Below are 19215 nucleotides of genomic sequence, written 5' to 3'. Positions count from 1 at the left end.
CCTGAGGGTAAAGAGGCAACTGCCCGAGCGGCCTTGGCACCTCGAGTACCTTTATTTCCACCTCTGGCACTCTTACAATGGCCTCTGACTGCTAGCTCCCCTCGCTTTACTGAAGGACGAGTAATAGCTAAAGGAACCTCCCCTCCATTGCTGTCCCCTAGGATGAAAAGGCGGAGGTTGGCGAACTGCAGTGCCCAACGACTTCGCTGCAGCTTTGGAGGTCTGCAACCTCTCAAGGCTCTTGTCAGCCTTGCTGCCAAAAAGGTGTTCACCGTCAAAGGGCATGTTGAGGAGCCGGGACTGCACATCAGGAGCGAACCCAGACTTCCGCAACCACGCAAACCTGCGCATTACGGTGCTCACCGCCATGGACCGGCTGACACAATCCGCCAAGTCCAAACTCGACTGAACGGCCTCACACATAGCATCCTTGCCATCCTGAACCATAGCAAGGAAACCATCCCGTTCGTCCCCTTCGGGAATATGTTCAGCCGCTAATGCAACACAGTTCCACAGAGTGTGTGTGAAACGAGACAAGGCACATATGGAGTTGGCCGCCTGAAGCGCCATACCCCCCCGAAGAAAACACTTTCTTCGCCCAGCCGTGAAAACGTTTGTCGTCCCTATCCGGAGGGATGGTACGATACGACGCCTGCTTTGCCGGGGCCGTAGCTGCCTGCACCAGCAAACTCTCCGGAGTGGGGTGCCTAGACAAGTAGCAGGGGTCGCTACTGGCTGGACGGTATTTTCGCGACAAAGACTTGCCCACTGCCGGGAGACTCTCCGGAGCAGTCCAAGCCGCCGCCACCCTTCTCTGCAGAGCCATATGAAAAAGGCAAAACCGGGTCAGTGGGGGGACCGAGATCAAGGATGTTCACGAGATCATCCTGCACAAACTCCCCTGGGGGAGCTGACCAACCCAAGTACTCGGTGACCCGAGACATAAGGCGCCGATATGAAGAATCAGCATGAGTGCCAGGCTCCGGTCTACAAAACTCCACCTCCGGAGAGGTGTCCAGTCCACTGGCATCATATGCAGGGACTGCCGCAGATCATCAAACTGGCTATGGCCCGAGATAAGGTCATCTGGAACTGTAACCAGAACCAAGCCCCCATCAGAGCCTTCATCACCCTCTGAAATGTACTCCAGGCGGGGAGAGGAAGACCTCTGTGGACCAAAGCAGTGCCTGACCTTAGCCATAGCCTTTCTAGGGGAAAACCCCATGCCACGGGGCCCCTCCGACATCACTGCCTCGAAAAGGCGTTGAGGGCGCTGAACGAGTCAGCGCCGGCGTCGACAGAAAAGGCGTTGACGTCAGCTGTAGCGCCACCAACATCGGCGGCGTCGACAAAGGCCTCGAAGCCGGAGCTCCGAGCGTGTCTCTCGACGACCTAGGCGCCGATGGCATAGACGACCCCCTCGGAGGCAGAGCCTTGAGAGAAATCGTTGACGACCTCAGCGCCACAGGCGTCGACGTCTTCTTCGAAGATGGCACAGGATCACGCGGTCTTGAGCTTGTCGAGGACCGGGACCTGGAACGGGCATGGCGAGAACGGCTACCCTTGTCCGAGCGGGACCTCTCCTGCGAGCCGTGCCGACCACCCGAGCCCGAAGGTGTACGGGCGGTGTCGACCGACCCCACTTGGAGGCGCGGACGGACCGGTGCCCTGCGATTCAAGAATCGCTAGCATCTGCTTCCCGAAGTAAGCCCATTCCTCCGGTATCGCTTGCATGGAGGGATAAGCGACCCGCCGACGGGCGGAGTCCTCGGAAGAGGACGGGGAAGGCGACCTATGGCGGCGCTTCCGGGAATGCCTCGAAGAGGCAGAGGAGTGGTGAGACCGACTCCTGGAAGGAGACCCACTGGACTTTCGACGATGACGCAGAGTGTCACCCCTCGAGTCATCTGTCGAAAGCCCCGCAGACCTAGACTTCCGGGGCTTAGACACCCGGCCTACCAACAGCTTCTTCTTGCGTTCCCGCAAGGCCTTTGCCGTGAGCGACTGGCAGTCGACAGTCGTCCGTATCGTGGGCCTCCCCGAGGCACCAGAGGCAGGCGTTGTGCGAGTCCGTGACCGACATCTTGGACCCACAGTCCCTGCAGTTCTTGAAGCCCGGACACGGGGTTGAAGATGAGAAAGACATTGCCACGAACAGTTCTTCACAATAAATCGAACAGGTTCAACGAACCGAGAATTGAAAACAGCAAACTCCAACGAGTCAAGGCGTGCCGAGATTCACTAAGCGAACACGTTCGCGGAAAAAACGGAACTGAGGCTATGGGCGTCATGCGTCCTACTTATCACATCGGGTGACGTCGGCCGTCGGAGGAGGTCCTCGGGGACGGCGCATCGACGCAGACGCCAAAGATTTTCCGAAGCAGCACAGCTGTGGACATTACCCGTCATAGATATGGAATACGTTGGAGGACCCAATCCCCTCGAAATAGTAGGTTAGTATAGGGAAGAAGAGAAAACAGGGTCAGTAACAGGAATAGGGAAAGAACAAATGCGCGCAAGCAGTGCATGTGTATGTTGCACGATTATATGTTTGTTGGTCTGCTTTTATGTACATGTCTTGTTGAACACGCTAAAGTATTTTAACACAAGTAATTTATGATCGATACAAGGTAAAAGCAGAAGAAATAAACAGAGGTGATCAGGTAACACCTCTCAGAAAGCTAAAGTGACATATGGTAATTGTGAGCATTGATAAAGAATGTATTATTTCTACATATTGTAACTGATATACCAAATTAGAGGTGGGAAGAGATTCAAAAGGCACTAGAATACACAAGAAAAGAAACATTGCCATGGGGGGAGTAACACCACTGGCACATTTGCCAGCACCTTCCACTTTATAGCAACAGGATACAAAAGTATCACGATCAGTGGATCACTGAGATAAAGGGAGACGGGGTTACACCAATTTGGCCAGAAGGAGGATCATTTGACAAAAGAGTGTTGGACTTCGTATCAACACATTTGCTAGCGCGATACAAAGGGAAACAGTTACAGAACCGGAGAGAAGTGTTAGATTTATGGCGAATGTTTGAGGAAGTTTCCCCCACGGCAGAGGTAGGTACAAACAGAATGACGGAAAAGCAGAAAAACCCTGAAAAAGTAGGTGGGACACCAAAAGGGGAATGCTCAACAACTACAACCGAAAACGAAGTAACAAAAATCTATCCCTTAATGACTAGGCCAGCGGTAGGGTTTAGTGAACCCCTGTATATACCACCCACCGCCACTATCCAGAGCGAGGCAACAGCCCCCGAACCTCCACCATATGACAAAGGAGGCCTGTATGGACCCACGAGTGCGCCTCCTGTTGATATAGCAGGACTAACAGGTGATTTGGACCGTCAGCTAGCACAAGCACAAATGGAAATAACATGGTTAAGAGCTTTATGTGACAAAGGGCAAATGCTGCCAGGGGGAGGGGAGGTGCCCCCTCTGTCACTGGCAGATCTCACACCCCTGATAGGGCCAGCAAGCAATGCAACCCTAGCAGCCTCGGTATCAGGGCAGTCTATAGTATCGCAAGGAACGTCATCACAACAGAGGCAAGAACAAGAGTGGCAGTCAGGACAGTTCCTGTTCCAATTGAATAACAAGCCAGTGAGAATTATATGCCCAGATTCACCAGAGAGTCAAAGTGGAGACCAGAGTGGAAGACCAGGAAGTGAACCCAAGGAAAACTGGGAGGATAATAACGAGTTAGAGTCAGAAATAAAAGAAATATGGGACGATTTAGATGAATACGAAGAGGAAGCTGCTGCGGAAGGATCCCCACTGCCAAACCACCGTTACCCAGACACACTATCGCCACCATTATGGCAAGGTAGATTAAGACAACGAACAGGGAGGATAGGAAACATATTGGTAAGTAAAGCCAAAAAAGGGAAGACGAGCAGAACGTGAAAGAAACAAACTACAAATGCCACTGATGCATAAATGAGCAGGTAGGCCAAATTACATTCCGTGGGCCCAAATGGACAAAACCAACCTGTTAAAACTCCTCCCCCCCGCTGACAGGAGGTGCAGGTAAGCGGATACATGTATTTGAGAAGAACAAGGCAGGCGTGCCGTTAGCTATAGGTGATGTAAAAAGTCTATTAGTTTCAGCAATCGGGGACCAAGCAGACACAATCTGGGAAAGGGCAGGGTTTCCGGGAGTAACAATGAGCTGTGACCGACACGATGGATCACCATTTAACAATGTTCGAGCACAAGTGTGGGATGCATTGCGGCGTGCATTTCCAGACGTTCCAGATTTACATGCAGTGATGCAGTGTATGGAGGAGAACGAGGATCCTGCGCAATTCATTTTGCAAGTGCAAGATTTATGGAGAAGGGAAACTGGTACGGCATGGAATCAATCAACAGCTTTATTCTATTTTATCATTAAAAAGGGTTTGCCAAAAGAAGTGCAGAAGGCCTTGGACAAAATAGCTGGGATCGAAGCCAAAGGGTGGCCTGAAATTCAGAGCATAATTGTTCACCACTGGAGGAGGATCAAAGAGAAAGAAAAGGTGGTCACGCAAAGGAGGCTGGCTGACTAAGCGAAATTAGTATAGACGAAATTAGTGAAGGTCGCCGCCATTACTGCCAGTGCAACAGCAGACAGAGGAAACGAAGGAGAAGAAAACGCAGGAGGAAGGCCCGTTGGGATAGCAGCACAGTGGGTTGGAGAAGACCAAGGACAGTGGAACGGAGAGGGACAACCATGCCAAGGATCGCAGTGGCAGAACAGGCTGGCCCAAGGAAGAGGTGGGTACCGTGGGCAAAGGGGAGGATACGGAAGAATGGGAAACGGAGGGTATGGTGGGCAAGGACCAAGGGGAGGACAACAGGGGTCGTGTTGGAATTGTGGAAGATGGGGACATTATTCACAAGATTGTAGAAAGCGACCATCCGGGTATTTTTAACAGCAACAACAGCCCATGAACAATGAACAGGGGTGGGGCTGCCCACACCCAGGTAGCCCTTATGGAGCTCCAATTGGGGGGGGGGCAACAGGATCAATACTGCTATGACCCCAAAATGCAACAAAGACAGCCAGCCCCACCACAGCAGCAGCAGCCACAACAGCAAAACGCACTACAGCCCATGGCGAGACAAAACCCAGTAGGGAACATAAACAATAACCCTTTTACAGCGACCGCAAACGGTGCCCCTGCACCATACCGTGGCGTAACGTTTGTGGGTGACAATGTTTTTTTCAATGCCAGGTCAGCAAAAATACCAAGACTAGGACAGCCCACAGGGAGCACTTGCGTGTCCAGTCCCATCCACCACACAAAGTGCAAATGAGGAACCACTAGTGGCGGCAGAGATAGGAAACAAGCAGTTTATCTTTATGGTAGACTCTGGAGCAGAAAAATCATGCCTCACGGAAGGGTGGTTTCAGCCCTCGGGAAGAAATTTGGAGACGAAGGGGTTCTGTGGGGCTATTTCAAAGGTTCCTTATACAAAAGATCTTGAAGTAACAGTGGGGCGAAAAACAGTGCGTGCACCCTTATTGTATTACGAAGACGCGCCAATCAATTTGATGGGACGAGACCTACTCAGTAAGTTAAACATGACCATAGTCTTTACTGAAAGAGGAATAGTGTGCTCAATGCCAGGGGTCTGCCCCGTACGGGCACTCTTGCTAATAAGTACGATTACAAAGGAAGTTGCAGTAAGAGGGATTCCCATTGACATGGACATGTTCGTCTATGGAATACAGGTATTAGCCCGAGTAGTGCCTGAAATAACACAAAAAAGAGTGGAGAATACCATCCGATTTCATATTCCGCCCAATCACACCAACAGATGTAGTGCCAGGCACAATTCTGTCTATAGACATTGAGGCAGTTCAAGTTTCCAACAAACGCATCGTGGTCATAGGCCTGGACGCGAGTGGAGAAGTGTGCTATGCATAGAGCCAAACATAATGCTAAAAGATATTACTGATGAAGAATTGTTTACTGACTACGAAGGGGATGGAGAAATAATAATGGAAATAAGCATACCATGTGACATTATGATTCAATACAGAGAAATACACAACCCACTCATGGCTAACATAAAGGCCCCACTGACAATATTTGAAGAAGACATGGCCAGGGTATCACCTGAAATTTGGACTACAGGACCACACGATGTAGGATTGTTGCACGAGGTAACTCCCATAAAAATAAAACTGAAACCAGGTGCCCTCCCACCCAGAGTGAAACAATACCCAATATCCAAACAAGCAGAGGAAGGTATTAGAGAAACAGTGAATGCACTCCTAAGCCAAGGGATCTTAGTGCCATCAACTTCCCCATGCAACACAGTGATTTTTCCTAAGAAAGCAAAAGGAGGGGCGTGGAGAATGGTCCAGGACCTCCGCCCACTCAATGACTTCATCCAAAAAGAGTTCCCTTTAGTGCCTAACCCGTCATCAACATTGTGCAGTATACCAAAAGACGCAACTTGCTTCATGGTTATTGATCTGAAAAATACCTTTTTCTCTGTGCCACTCGCACCAGAGTCAAAATATCTTACAGCTTTTACATTAGGAAACAGATATGAACATCGCAGACTCCCACAGGGGTATTGCGAAAGTCTGAGCATTTTTAACAGAGTACTATGAGAAGACATTGGCAACATAGATGTAGAGAGCACCATTATACAGTATGTAGACGATTTACTCGTCTGCAGCAAAACAGAAGAAGAGTGTAGAGAAGACTCGATAACACTGCTTAACGTATTGGCTGCCAAGGGATACAAGGTGGACAAAGGAAAGTTACAATACTGCCTTGCCGCCTTTGTGTATCTTGGCCAGCAAATATCTAGAGACGGAAAAAAAATATTACCAGACAGAGCAGCAGCCATTCGACACATTATCATACCAAAAACAGTGAAGGACATGCAGAAATTTCTTGGCATATGTAACTATTGCCGAGTGTGGATCCTCGATTACGCAGCATATACACGGCCAATGCTACAAGCACTAAAAGAAGCACAAAAGAACAGAGCCCCAATAAAATGGACACAGGAGACAATTGCTCAATTCTCTCGATTAAAAGACCTTATTTCAGACGCCCCAGTCCTTGCAAATCCAGATTATGAAAGGGAATTTTTCCTGTTTTCACACAGCAATGGAACATTAATGACAGCAGTATTGACACAAAAGACATCACTAGGCCACAAACCATTAGCGTACTACAGTGGAATATTAGACCCAGTAATGCAGGGACATTTCGATTGCTAACAGGCCCTCGCTGAAGCGGCCTTCGCCATTGAGAAAAGTGCCACTGTGGAAACAGAGAAATTGACATGAGGCCGGGAAGCCCAAATGGAAACACACCAACACAGGTTACAAAGGACCATATAAAGCGCTTTATTTCAAAGTTACAAAGTTACCAAGTTATCAAGGTCAATTGACATGCGAATAGCTATTCGGCCCTCTGACTAACACACAAACCTTCAACATTAGGTTCGCACTGAAAGTGGGAGAGACCGATCATCGGGATGCTTGGGTTTTTATACATTTAGTACTGCATTGGCCAGCCCTCCTACAAGTTAACCATTTCTGGAACCATGGCTAGGGTTCGTAGCCAGGTCGAACATGCAATCTCCATATATTAGATCGGTTCCCCTGATACAGTTACATATTTACACCTAGGTTAAACAGAGGACAGGGTCTTAGTTCATGACCTTAACAAGTAGCCTGCGGACATATTATTCATTCACGTGTGCGGAGGTCACCATGGCCGAAGTCTTACTCGCAATGTCATTCGGCCTCCATTTTGTGATTCGGGGTGACTTCCACACTGCAAGAATACCTAAAATGGCGGCTAGATCCAAGATGGCAGCTTACACGATACTTTAAGGTCAAGACCTTGCCGCGGAACCTATGTTCACAATATTCTTTAGACAGCTTGGCGTAGGCCAACATACATTTAAACAATGCGATTGGGGTCACAATATTATATCGATTTCCACACCACGATCGTAATGGGATGTTCAGTGTCGCTATATGCGGAACATTCGTTATTTGCTATCTTGGAAAGATCAAAGTCTACCCTCACAACACAGAGAGCCTCTGCTTATGAAATAATATCAAGTCCAAATGTACATGTGGTCAGATGCAAAACGGTGAACCCAGCTACCTTTATTACAGAGCCATGCATAACTGAGGATTTACAGGAACACGATTGTAGCACATACGAGGGAGAGGCGATGATATTCCCAGAGCAAGCGACACCGCCCTTACAGAAGGTGAAATGTATTTCATAGACGGGTCAGCATCCATAAATTCAGAGACAGGAGAGAAACGTGGGGATGGCAGTAGTGCGCATGGAAGAAGACACATATGAAGTGATTGTGCAAAAACGCCTCCCCTCACATTACTCTACACAAGCAGCCGAACTGACTGCGCTAATCAGCGCGTTACACACAGCCAAAGGTTGTGCCATGACCATATATTCAGATTCAGCTTAAGTTATCTCCACAGTTCACTCAGGGCTATCACGTTGGCGAAGGAGAGGGTTCAGAAGAGCAGACGGGTCCCTGTACAACATGCCGCGTTGTTAAATGAACTGATAGAAGCTTTAGCAGAACCATCGGTAGTAGCGGTGGTTAAATGCCAAGCCCATACCCATAACACAGACGCCGTCTCATTGGGGAACGCGGCAGCCGACGCGGCAGCGAAAGAAGCCTCGTACTTCAATAAGACACCAACATCAGAGTACATTGTAAAAACAACCACAGCAGAACAACCAGCAGATGCATACAATAACACGCCCATAGCACAATTGATAGAACTCCAGAGAAGGGCCCCACCGGAAGAGCAGGAGTTGTGGGGCAAACGAGGGTGTAAGCAATCAGCCACAGATCTCATTTGGAGACAGGAAACGACAGGCAAAGTAGTGATGCCCATAGAATTATTATAAGTACCATTCCAACATCTGCATTTTCCCGCTCACGTTGCAAAACACATTGCCTCCGATATCCAAGAGGATTGGTTTGTTCCTAATCTACATGAATACTTGACTAAATTTGTGATTGAATGTACTACATGCCAAACTTACAATTCAGGAATGACATTGCGAACTCTGCGTGGTACTTTGCCACTCCCTACAGGTCCATTTAGAGAACTACATATCGATTATGCAGATATGGGAGAAAGATGTAACGGAGCAAGATACTTGATTGCGGTGGTATGCCCTTTTTCACGGTGGGTGGAAGCGGGCCCCTGTCCCCATCCTGATGCAAAATGTGCTGCCAAGTTCCTTGTGCGAGAAGTATTCCCATGGTGGGGAATCTGTGACGTGATCCGTTCAGACAACGGCACGCACTTTGTAAATGACCTCTTCAAAGAAGTGACCTCCCTACGGGGGGGGTGAAACACAAACTATGTTCGATTTATCATCCAATGGCCAATGGGGTTGTGGAGAGGATCAACGGGCTGCTTAAAAGCAATTTATCGAAATTATGCAGCACGTTGAAAAAGAATTGGGAATACTGTCTGCCCCTAGCAATGTTCCAACTCAGAAACCAACCATGCAAGGACCATCATTTAAGCCCGCACGAAATTGTGACGGGAAGGAGAATTCACACACCGCTCTCCCCTGTTAGGAGAGCGTCTGATGCGCACAGGGCTGCCACAGTCCTGGGAGAAGAATTTAAGGAATACCTAACACAGCTAACACGCACAGTACGCAGCATAGCAAAACAAATTGTTTCACCATTTACTGAAGATGTAGCAACAGACACCTCCGTGCCGACCGCAGACAGCCCAGAGGGGCCTTTAATGCCAGGAGAGCAAATCCTTGTTAGAAGCTTCCTAAGGAAGTGGAACTCACCAAGATTTCATGGTCCATACACAGTGGTGTACAGCACCCCAACTGCAGTAAAAGTCACAGGGTTAAAATACTGGGTGCACCTCTCAGACGTAAGAAGGGCGCACAGTGTTACACCTCCCCAAAATGAAACTGACTGTGTGGATGCCACTACTGGCACAGGTTGATATGATGACAATTGCAATTTAAGACAGGAAAGTATAGGGGAAAAGCAAAGGTTTTACATATATTTTTGTCTCTTTTTCTCTCTCTCGCTTTTTCTTTTCATATAAATCATGTTGTTTTTTTTCTCCTAATCTATTCCATGATGAAATGAATAGGAATTGTTACATGCCTAACTGAGTAAAGAAATGAAAAAAATGAATAATTGCAATTATTTTTCTTCCATGTGACTTAACGAATTTGTCTCGCCCACATAGATTCAACATGAGCCAATGCGACGAAATGGCTGAGCAAGCTGAAATGTTAGATAGAAATAGGGATGCTACTAGGGCCAGTAGATTAAATAATTTGGAATGTGTTATAAAATATGCTGCCATATTATTTGCAATAACGTTTTATCTTATTTGGTATAATGTTTTATATGTGGCAAATGAAATGAACAAAGGCGGGAGCAGAACTGATATGACAAAATCAGGGTCTAAACTAATATGGACTGAAGCAACGGCTATTTTGAAGGACACTTATAATATTGAATTGAATGTTAAAACTATAACATTGCCCCTTTTACAATTGCACGTAAACAAAACTGCTATTCCATTGTTGAACAATACTGGAGCCAAGGAAATAGGGCTTGGATGGAATGTAAATGATGATTACTATTGGTTAACGGATTCCAGAAATACAAGCATGCGTACACACTGCACCAGAAACCACTACTGAATACACACGTCACAATGAACAACATAGATGAGGCATGGTCTAGAATATTCCCGCTGCAATATTCACTAGTTGGTACCCAATTAAAAAACAGGAGAAAAAGGGGGGTGGGAAAAAACAGATGCGATATTTATCATAACTTGGGGTTAGATGAAATAGAGGACCCCCGACACCCTGACCAATCCAGTATTCAGACATGAGTGCCGCAGCAAAGCAAGCAAGTAATGAAAGTTGTTACGTTTGCTCACTTATTCCACATGCAACTGGAACCCCAAAAATGTTAATTCCACAGGAAGTACCCTTGTCTGAGGCCCAATGTTTGATTCACCTGATGCTGTGTAGAATAAAAAAGACATTTCAAGCACACACAGTCACTATGGAAAAATTGGAAAATGAACAAACTTGCACCAGCAGACGTTAAGGAGTAATCTGCCTCCAAGAGCCATTCTTCGTTATAAAAGGCACAAGATATGCAGATGACAAGTGGCATGATGAAACGATTGAATGCAAAGCTGAGGGGCTTCGAGGGCTGCCAGATGAAACGTACGAATGGGCAAAGGGAAGGTGAACATGGGAAAGGTGCGGCAGTGCAATAAGACTAATAATGCCAGTCATGAAAAAAGGCACTGCTGCATTAATGGACATACTGGATCTGTGGCAAACAAGCTTACCTGCATCTCCCAGCATCCTGGAGGGGCACTTGTGCCCTAGCCACACTTCACTCAGCACTAATGGTGATACCAGAAAGCCACGTCCAGTTTACAGCAAGGCCTTTGGCCTGCTGTCGATGTGTCAGCCGATCAACTGACATCGGCAGCAGGGCAATCGGCTGAACCATAGACAGCGCCCGATGAGAATCACAGAGCCCCCAGCATTCGAACTATTGTCAGAAGAAACTTTGAAAACCAAGTTGTCACACAGCAAAAGATCCAATTACATTTCGTCCAAATCGTCAGAACTCTTTGCTAAAATCCCACAACAGTATAAACTTTTCTCATCTGCAGAAACATTCTTTGCATCGTTCCTAGCACCAGGCGTTCAAGCAAGGGCAAACGCGAAATGGCTGCAGATAACACGCTGGGAGCTCATCCAGCTGGCCAACAACACTGAAGAAGGATTCAACATCACAAAAAATAGAGTTCCGTGCACTGCGCCCGATGACGATGCAAAACAGATATGTCTTAGATCTTATCACAGCGATGGACGGTGGTGTTTGCAAAAAAAATTGGGGGCGTGTTGCACGTTCGTACCAACTTCCGATGCTGATAACGGGACACTGTCACATGTGATAACAGCAGTGCATAATTTAGGAGAAAGAATAAAAGCAGAAGGCTGAGTAGATAACAAGTGGTTCGACGACCTGTTCAGCTGGATATCATCGTGGGTGAACATCGCAGCAAAGATACTCATTCCCAAAATAGTCTTTCTTCTTTTAATATTTTGTGTGTGCCAACTGGGACTGAGATGCTTTGAAAATAATATTCCTAATTCAGCAATGATGATGGTAACAGTGGGCCGACAGACAACGGTGGCTACCATGATAGATGCCCAAGTACAAACCGGAGAATACACCACACCACAGTATAGGATGACTGCCATCTATAGACAGTATGGGGACGTGGTTGATAATCTACATTACACTACCATTAGAGAACCAAAAAACTTGCTGTGGTATAATGAGGTATGGATAGATTTAGATGGGGATGGTGGGATATACTTGGTCACCCCAGAAGAATATGCAAGAAGGGTTAACAGCTTAAAAAGTGTGTGTAAAGCATGGATGCCAATAAAGGGTACACCTGCTTGGGATGAGGCTGTGGCTGAAGCTGAGCGCTACCGAAGGGAGAACGGAAAGAACGAGAAAGTAGTTCATTACTTTAGATGTAACGAAAGGGGGGGAATGTATGGGCGCGAGGGGTCCTCCGGCCCCCCTCGCGTCGTACGCTCCTCAGTACAAGGCTTGGACCACGTGCCTCCGGTAGTGGTATTCCCCCTTGCCTTTATGTAAGGTTAACCACGGTTGACTGCTGCATAGATGGGACTATTGAGCAGGACACGGGGCATCTATTTGGTGTGCCCCCTGTTGACTCCATCTTGGGCAAACAGGCCTCACTGTGATAGTACAGCAATGCTCAGCTCCCCTTTCCACCGCAGCAGCCAAGGACAGAGAGACACACACACACACACACACACACAAGGCGCGCAGGCAGCTGGCTGGCCCCCACCCTTGCACTCCCCCTGCGAAGGAAAAGCTCTGCGCTTCCATTCACACGCTGAAGCTGGAGAAAAGTTGCAACAATCAATATGCTACAGTTTTCTTCCTCCGAGATCACGGTTTGCCTAAAAACCGGCATGTGAACCAAGATGAGCTAAGCACTTTCTGCTCGATTCGTTCTCATAAAACGTGCAAGCCACCCACCCCCATTAGAACCCCCCGTAAGGTATTTCTTTCAAGTGCCAGACCCTCGCCTGTGTTGCGAAACCCATCCAACACCCCACTACTAACCTTAAGCATTTTTTATCATATATGCTTTTACTTGCACTAATGAATTTGAAACCTAGAAAGAAATACGAAACATAGTCTGATTCTTTTGCATGCACAATAAAGGTCAAGGCCTTCAATTAAAGGTACGAATGTACTGACAATATTCATTGTGTGTATCTTATGTAGAAATGTGACAAGTAGCATAAAATGTTTAAAATAATTTGTCATTTAGTATGAAACAATACTAGCTTAGGTAGTGACCACAGTGACCGGACCCTGACCTGCATGGAGCACAAGATGTTTGACATCAGTCAGCTACTCAGCCAACCAGGAGGAAGAGCTGCTACCCACACCTACAGCACCACACCGTCTGGCCAATCGGGTCCATTTAGTATTTTTTGTTAGACTTACTTTAACTAATATAAATGTTGGCACTGATGTAATGTGTTAGAGAGTTTTTTGGGTTATTTCCTAGCTGGAGAAATAAATCATCCTTTGAACTCATGCAGCCGGGTCTCAGTGCCTCTTTCCCCCAACAAGGGGTTTTGCCTGTTATTTTATTTCTTTTTCTCTCACACGTAGTAAGACGGAGAAAGTCACCTACACAGGCTTGCTCTCAATTGGTGCACATTCTTCCTTAGAAACCTTTCCATTTCTCTGGACACCAACTGCACTCCATTGTCGGTCACGATTTCCTCGTGGAGACCTTCTTGATGAAAAACAGCGGTGAGCGCCTCTATGACACTGCTCGTGGTGATGTCTGCCGCGAATTCGATCCCCACCCACTTGGAAAAGTAGTCCACCATGACTATTCCATACTTGTGGTCTGTGGACATGCGGTCTAGCAGTCCAATGAAGTCCAAGCCCATTTTGCACCATTCTCCTTTTGGAATTTCCGTAGGCATCATGGGGGCTTGTTTCACGGACAGGCGTTTATCGCTGTTAATGCACTCGTGGCACCTTACAATCATTGCCCGTATGTCTTGGTCCATGCCAGGCCGCCAATAGGCTTTGCGCACTCTGCGTCTTGTCATGTTCAAGTGCTGGACAGTGTTTATTTAGACACCTTCATAAACTTGCCAAACTGGGAATAAGTAAAGTCCATGGTAGGGGCAGAAACTGTTCTCACATAGGTATGCAATCTAATGCATGCAGTTACCACACTGCCTGCTATGTTATTTTATGTTCTCTGTCACCTTTTTTTGGATGAGGGTGGCGCCTAACCCATAAGTGCTGGCGTCTGTCGTGATGCATGTTTCCCATTCGGGATTGAAAAGGTTCGAGACAGGGCGTGTGTAGGATCCTTTTTTGATCTCGACAAAGGCTTTGTCCTGTTGGTGCCCCCACGCATAAGCCACGCCATTCTTCAGGAGTTCCCTCAAGGGTAACGTTGTTTCAGAGAATCTAGGGACGAACTTCACATAGTATTCTGCGAGGCCCAAGGAGGACCGGAGTTCATCCTTGGACATCGGGGCTGGGGCATTGGTTATCGCTTTGAGCAGATTTTTCTTGAGGCTCACCACCGTCCTTCGAGATGCGATAGCTGAGATACTCAACTTCTCCCACGCCGAACACTCATTTATCATGGCGTAGGTGGACGCCCGCCAATAGGAGTCTGCTCAAGACTGCATTCAATGCTCTGTCGTGGGTATCCGTGTCCTAGGTGTAAACCAAGATGTCTTCCTGAAAGTAGGATACATTGGTAATGCCGTGCAAGAAGGAGCTCATCATTCTCTGAAAGACTGAGGATAGGCCGAACGGCTTGCGAGTGTACTGGTACATGCTGAACGGGGTGATTAACGCTGTAAGCCGGCGCAATGTCTTGTGCAGGCTTATCTGGTGGTACGCATCTCGCACATCGAGCCTTGAAAAAAATGGTAGCTTCCTTCATCATGAGCACTATTTCGCTGACGCTGGGAAGCAGAAAACTGTCGGTGACAACTTCTAGGTTGAGACTTTGTAGGTCTATGCAGACTCTCAGATCGTTCGAAGATTTCTTTTTGATGAGGACTACTGGGCTCAACCATTCTGAAGACTTCACTGTTTCGATGGTGCTCTCTTTAACGATCTTCTGGAGCTGGGCTTCGAGTGCTGGCCTCTGTCGCCGGCACAGATCTGACCTTGTGCTTCACGGGCACTGTATTTGGCTTGAGGTGGATCTTCAACGTAGTTTTTAATTTTTCCGGGTGTTTCGGAGAACAGGCCGGGGAAGGCTTCTTTCAAATTCTGCCCTCCTCCTGAAGAGACCAAAAGCACCTGATCTGGGGTGCTGGGGTCTAGCCTTATGCTAAGCCGGTGTTGGTCGTACCATTCTAGCATGGCCGGGCCCTGGGATGAGAAGTACACTTTAGTAGTGGTGGACCTGTCTAAATTCGATTTTCGCCCTGATGTAGCCAAGCAAGTCTACGGTGGACCCTCCAAAGACAGTCGGCTTCTGTCTGCTGGTTGATTTCAACCTGGTCACACCCCACAATTTCTTTGTGCATTTGTATGGGGAGGGTGGTGAGATCTGATCCTGAGACGGCCATGACTCACATCTCCATGACGTCTACTCTCACTCTGCAGTGAGGCTTTTCTCTCCTTGCGCAGGGTGTGTTGACCATGATCACCATGGGTTTGTCATTCTGGTCGTCGTCACTCGACTGTCGCCATCGACGCGGGTGACAATTTTTTCCCTGCCACGTGCAGGCTGCAGCCACGTGACCGAACTGTCGACATTTTGAACATTCTTTGTTCCTGGCGGGACAGTCGCGATCATTCGGCTTGTGTTTGGTTCTGGCACATCTGTAGCACTTTGGTGCCTCCCTTTGTCTGGGACCTCTGTCTCTGGGGGTATTGCAGGGCTGTCCCTCTTTGCGCCCTCTTCACTACAGCACGGTAAGTTTCGGTACGGGTTATGGGCCTCTGACCTCTTTGCGTCTGCTGGAGGTCTACGCCTCGGCTCTGACGATCTGGACGGCTTTGTCGAGGTCGATCTCCTTCTCCTGTGTAAATTTGTCTTGGACCTTCCTTGAATTGGTGTGAACCAACAACATGTCGCAGATGACTTGTTCGACGTTGTCATCAAATCCACATAGGGACGCGACTTCCCTCATCCTGGTGATGTAGACTACGGGCTTGTTGCTTTCTTGCTTACGGGTGTAGAATTTGAATCTGGGTAACACCACATTTTCCTTATTGGTGAATCTCTCGACAATGCAGCAAATCGCTTCCTTGTAGGCGTCGTCCTCTTCATCTTCAACAGGTATGGCTTTGAGCCCTGCAAAAATGCACTGCCCTTCGACCCCCATTGCGTTGAGAAGCATGGCCCTTCTTTCTGGCCGGCGCACACCCTGTTCTGCCCAGTGCCTCTAGGTACGTGGAAAAGAGCGGTTCCCATTGCTGCCATGGAATGGCTTGGGATTCCCAGAGAAAGGGTGGAAATCGGGGGTGGCATGGCGCCTTGCATGACGTGCCTGTGGGGTTCTGGATCCTCATCGCCAGTTATGTGGTGGCCTGAAGGAAGACAGGACAAAGGTAGTGCTGGACAGTGTTTATTTGGACACCTTCATAAACTTGCCAAACTGGGAATAAGTAAAGTCTATGGTAGGGGCAGAAACTGTTCTCACATAGGTATACAGTCTAAGGTATGCAGTCTAATGCATGCAGTTACCTCACTGCCTGCTGTGTTATTTTACTTGGCATTTATATAGCGCCTTATATATCATTGTATGACCATTGATATGACCTCAAAGCGCTGGTAGGTGCAGTTCTAGTCAGTAGAGAGAGAGAGTGTCGTATGGTGCGTGGGTGCACCGGATGTGTGCAGCTGGTGTGGTTGTTGCATGATAGCCGCTTCTTAGCGGTAGGTGTGGTGCTGAGGAATCGGTTGGATGTATTCAGTCTGGAGGGTGGACACCCAGACTGAGTTCTGGCTGCGTTAGGCCTGAGGAGAACGCCTAAGATAGCTGCTATGTGCTCAGCTAGCTGTGTTTTATTAGGGTGATGTGTTTGTGGGGTCATGTTAGTATGAGAACAGCTAGGCCAAATTTTGTCATAGTATAGCTGTGTTCTAGTTGAATGATGGTGTATAGAAGAGAGTGAGCATAGTAGTGTGATATGGTGGTTTTCAGTAAAGCGCCTGCGACCAGGCACGAGAGCAGGACAGGGGGGCGTACATAGCGGCATATGTATATAAAGCGACAGGATGGATAGGGGTAAACATGTGATCCAGATAACATGGGGATACAGGCATAGGGTGCACACATCACACATCCAGAGCACCCAGGTGGCTGCCCTCAGCCATGGCATTGCGCTCTGGATGTGATGGCCTTACGGGTCAGGGCCTCAAGATAGTTAAGCTCCATGAACATGAGGAGCGCTGCAGCGGTTTGTCTTTATCACTCTCCGCCAGGTTTTGCCGCCTCAGACGTTCCGCACGCGCTTCACGTTCTCACTTCTTGCAAGATCGTTTTCCCGCGAGTTTACGTCCCTACAGTGTTGTATAAAAAATAGAGGGGGGTTATCATGCCTCCCTAACAAAATCCAGTCCAAGACTGCACCCTCAGATTCTTGCTGCAACTGACAGATCAAGGATTTAATTGATCTGGCAAGTTACCTGCATGAGGGGTGGCAGGTCAGTGTCCCGTCACCAATTATGTACGAGTCTGACTTTGGCATGGCCGCCATCCAAACCTCCGATTGCAAGTTATGTACATATCACTGGCTGTAACATGGCGACGCAATCTTACTCGCTTCAGCACGGACGTGTCTGCTAGCTGTCTGGCAATGCAAGTCTAGACATGATCGGTTCCAGCCGACTTCACTACAGCTTTAAAAACCTTGATAAAAATGCCAATTACTAAACCATTTCTTCAGACATACGCAATGTGTCCAGGGAGCCACAGGAAAAATCAGTTTGATGCAATTTAACATTTGTTCAGACGAAGCACAGCTTTCATGCATGGAGGTAATATTTCTTACCACACATCTCACCTTGTGCACACCTGCACAGCTACTCGATTTAAGTCATCTTGGCGGTCCTCTACGACTATATTTAATGCAAATGCATCCGAGTTTGCTGCACTTTTAGGCTCAGCTGCAGGTTTTACGTTGTAAAGTACATGTAGCTGTAAAGAAAACTATACATTAAACCATCCATCTGTACAACCAATAAAACGCAGCTGCTCGCTTTAGGTCAGTAATTTGTGCGTTATGACACTTTCCACACATGATGCACATTGACATTAATTTACGAGCACATGGGTGTGATGTTAGATTGAACTCATATCCAAATGACGCCAAAAGCAAATATGACGGCTTTGCTTTAAGAACGCCTTCTGTCAGTTGCCTTTGGTACCATGTTTGAAGGACACACATTAGGAGGGTTCAGCAATTATTTAAACAATCACAGCAAGGTCTAGATGGTAGCTTGATGAGTGGCAAGTGCATTCCAAGTAGCGCACAAAAAAATAATAGTGTTATAGACTGAAGGAGGGGTCGTTATTGCAGGATAATGAACTGCCACCAAGTTGTGGCCCAAGTCAAAGCTGAGAGCCATACATTGGGGAAGGGTCATTATCCCAAACGATAATGACACCTCCCGAGGTCTATAGGCAATTAACACATGGTACTAGCAGTACATGTTTTGTCATTTTCGTGGTGAAGTAAAATATTGTGCTTTACCAGTGAGTAGAGACAAATGGTAAATTAAAATTAAATGCGTTTTCATTTTGTAGTATTTAAATAACATGGTTGTCTTTATTAGTTACGCATTTGAATTGCAACTTGGTTGAAATGTAACAGGTTTTGCATTAGGTGTCATGTACAAGTAAACCGTTTCTCTAAGAAAACGAAAGCATTTTCAAATGTTTTATCTTTCCCTTTTGCGTGTTAAATCAGAGGTTGCAGCAAAATAAAAAATGTCCTGCCAGAGAAGAAGTGTCTTGTTGAAACAAAATATTAACTGGAAATTTCATTATTTCCCGGTCTACTTCTGAAGAAAGAATTTTGAGAATGCAGTCAGTATCAGTA

At 47.3% G+C, this 19215-nt stretch overlaps 1 protein-coding gene across 1 annotated transcript in view; it reads right to left on the bottom strand.

Annotated features, from left to right (window-relative positions):
- The window catches only part of LOC138453422 (CD109 antigen-like), an 812557-nt gene that overhangs the window by 113358 nt on the left and 679984 nt on the right, over positions 1 to 19215 (bottom strand). Inside the window, exon 29 of the mRNA XM_069606255.1 lies at positions 18178 to 18311. Within this exon, the coding sequence (XP_069462356.1) occupies positions 18178 to 18311 (134 nt within the window). The remainder of the gene's footprint in view (positions 1 to 18177; positions 18312 to 19215) is intronic.

Source organism: Ambystoma mexicanum, chromosome 4p, assembly GCF_040938575.1.
Source record: "Ambystoma mexicanum isolate Mex_15411 chromosome 4p, UKY_AmexF1_1, whole genome shotgun sequence".
NCBI lineage: Eukaryota > Metazoa > Chordata > Amphibia > Caudata > Ambystomatidae > Ambystoma > Ambystoma mexicanum.
The sequence above is the reverse complement of the archived record's forward strand: the minus strand, read 5'-3'. Positions and strand labels throughout refer to the sequence as shown.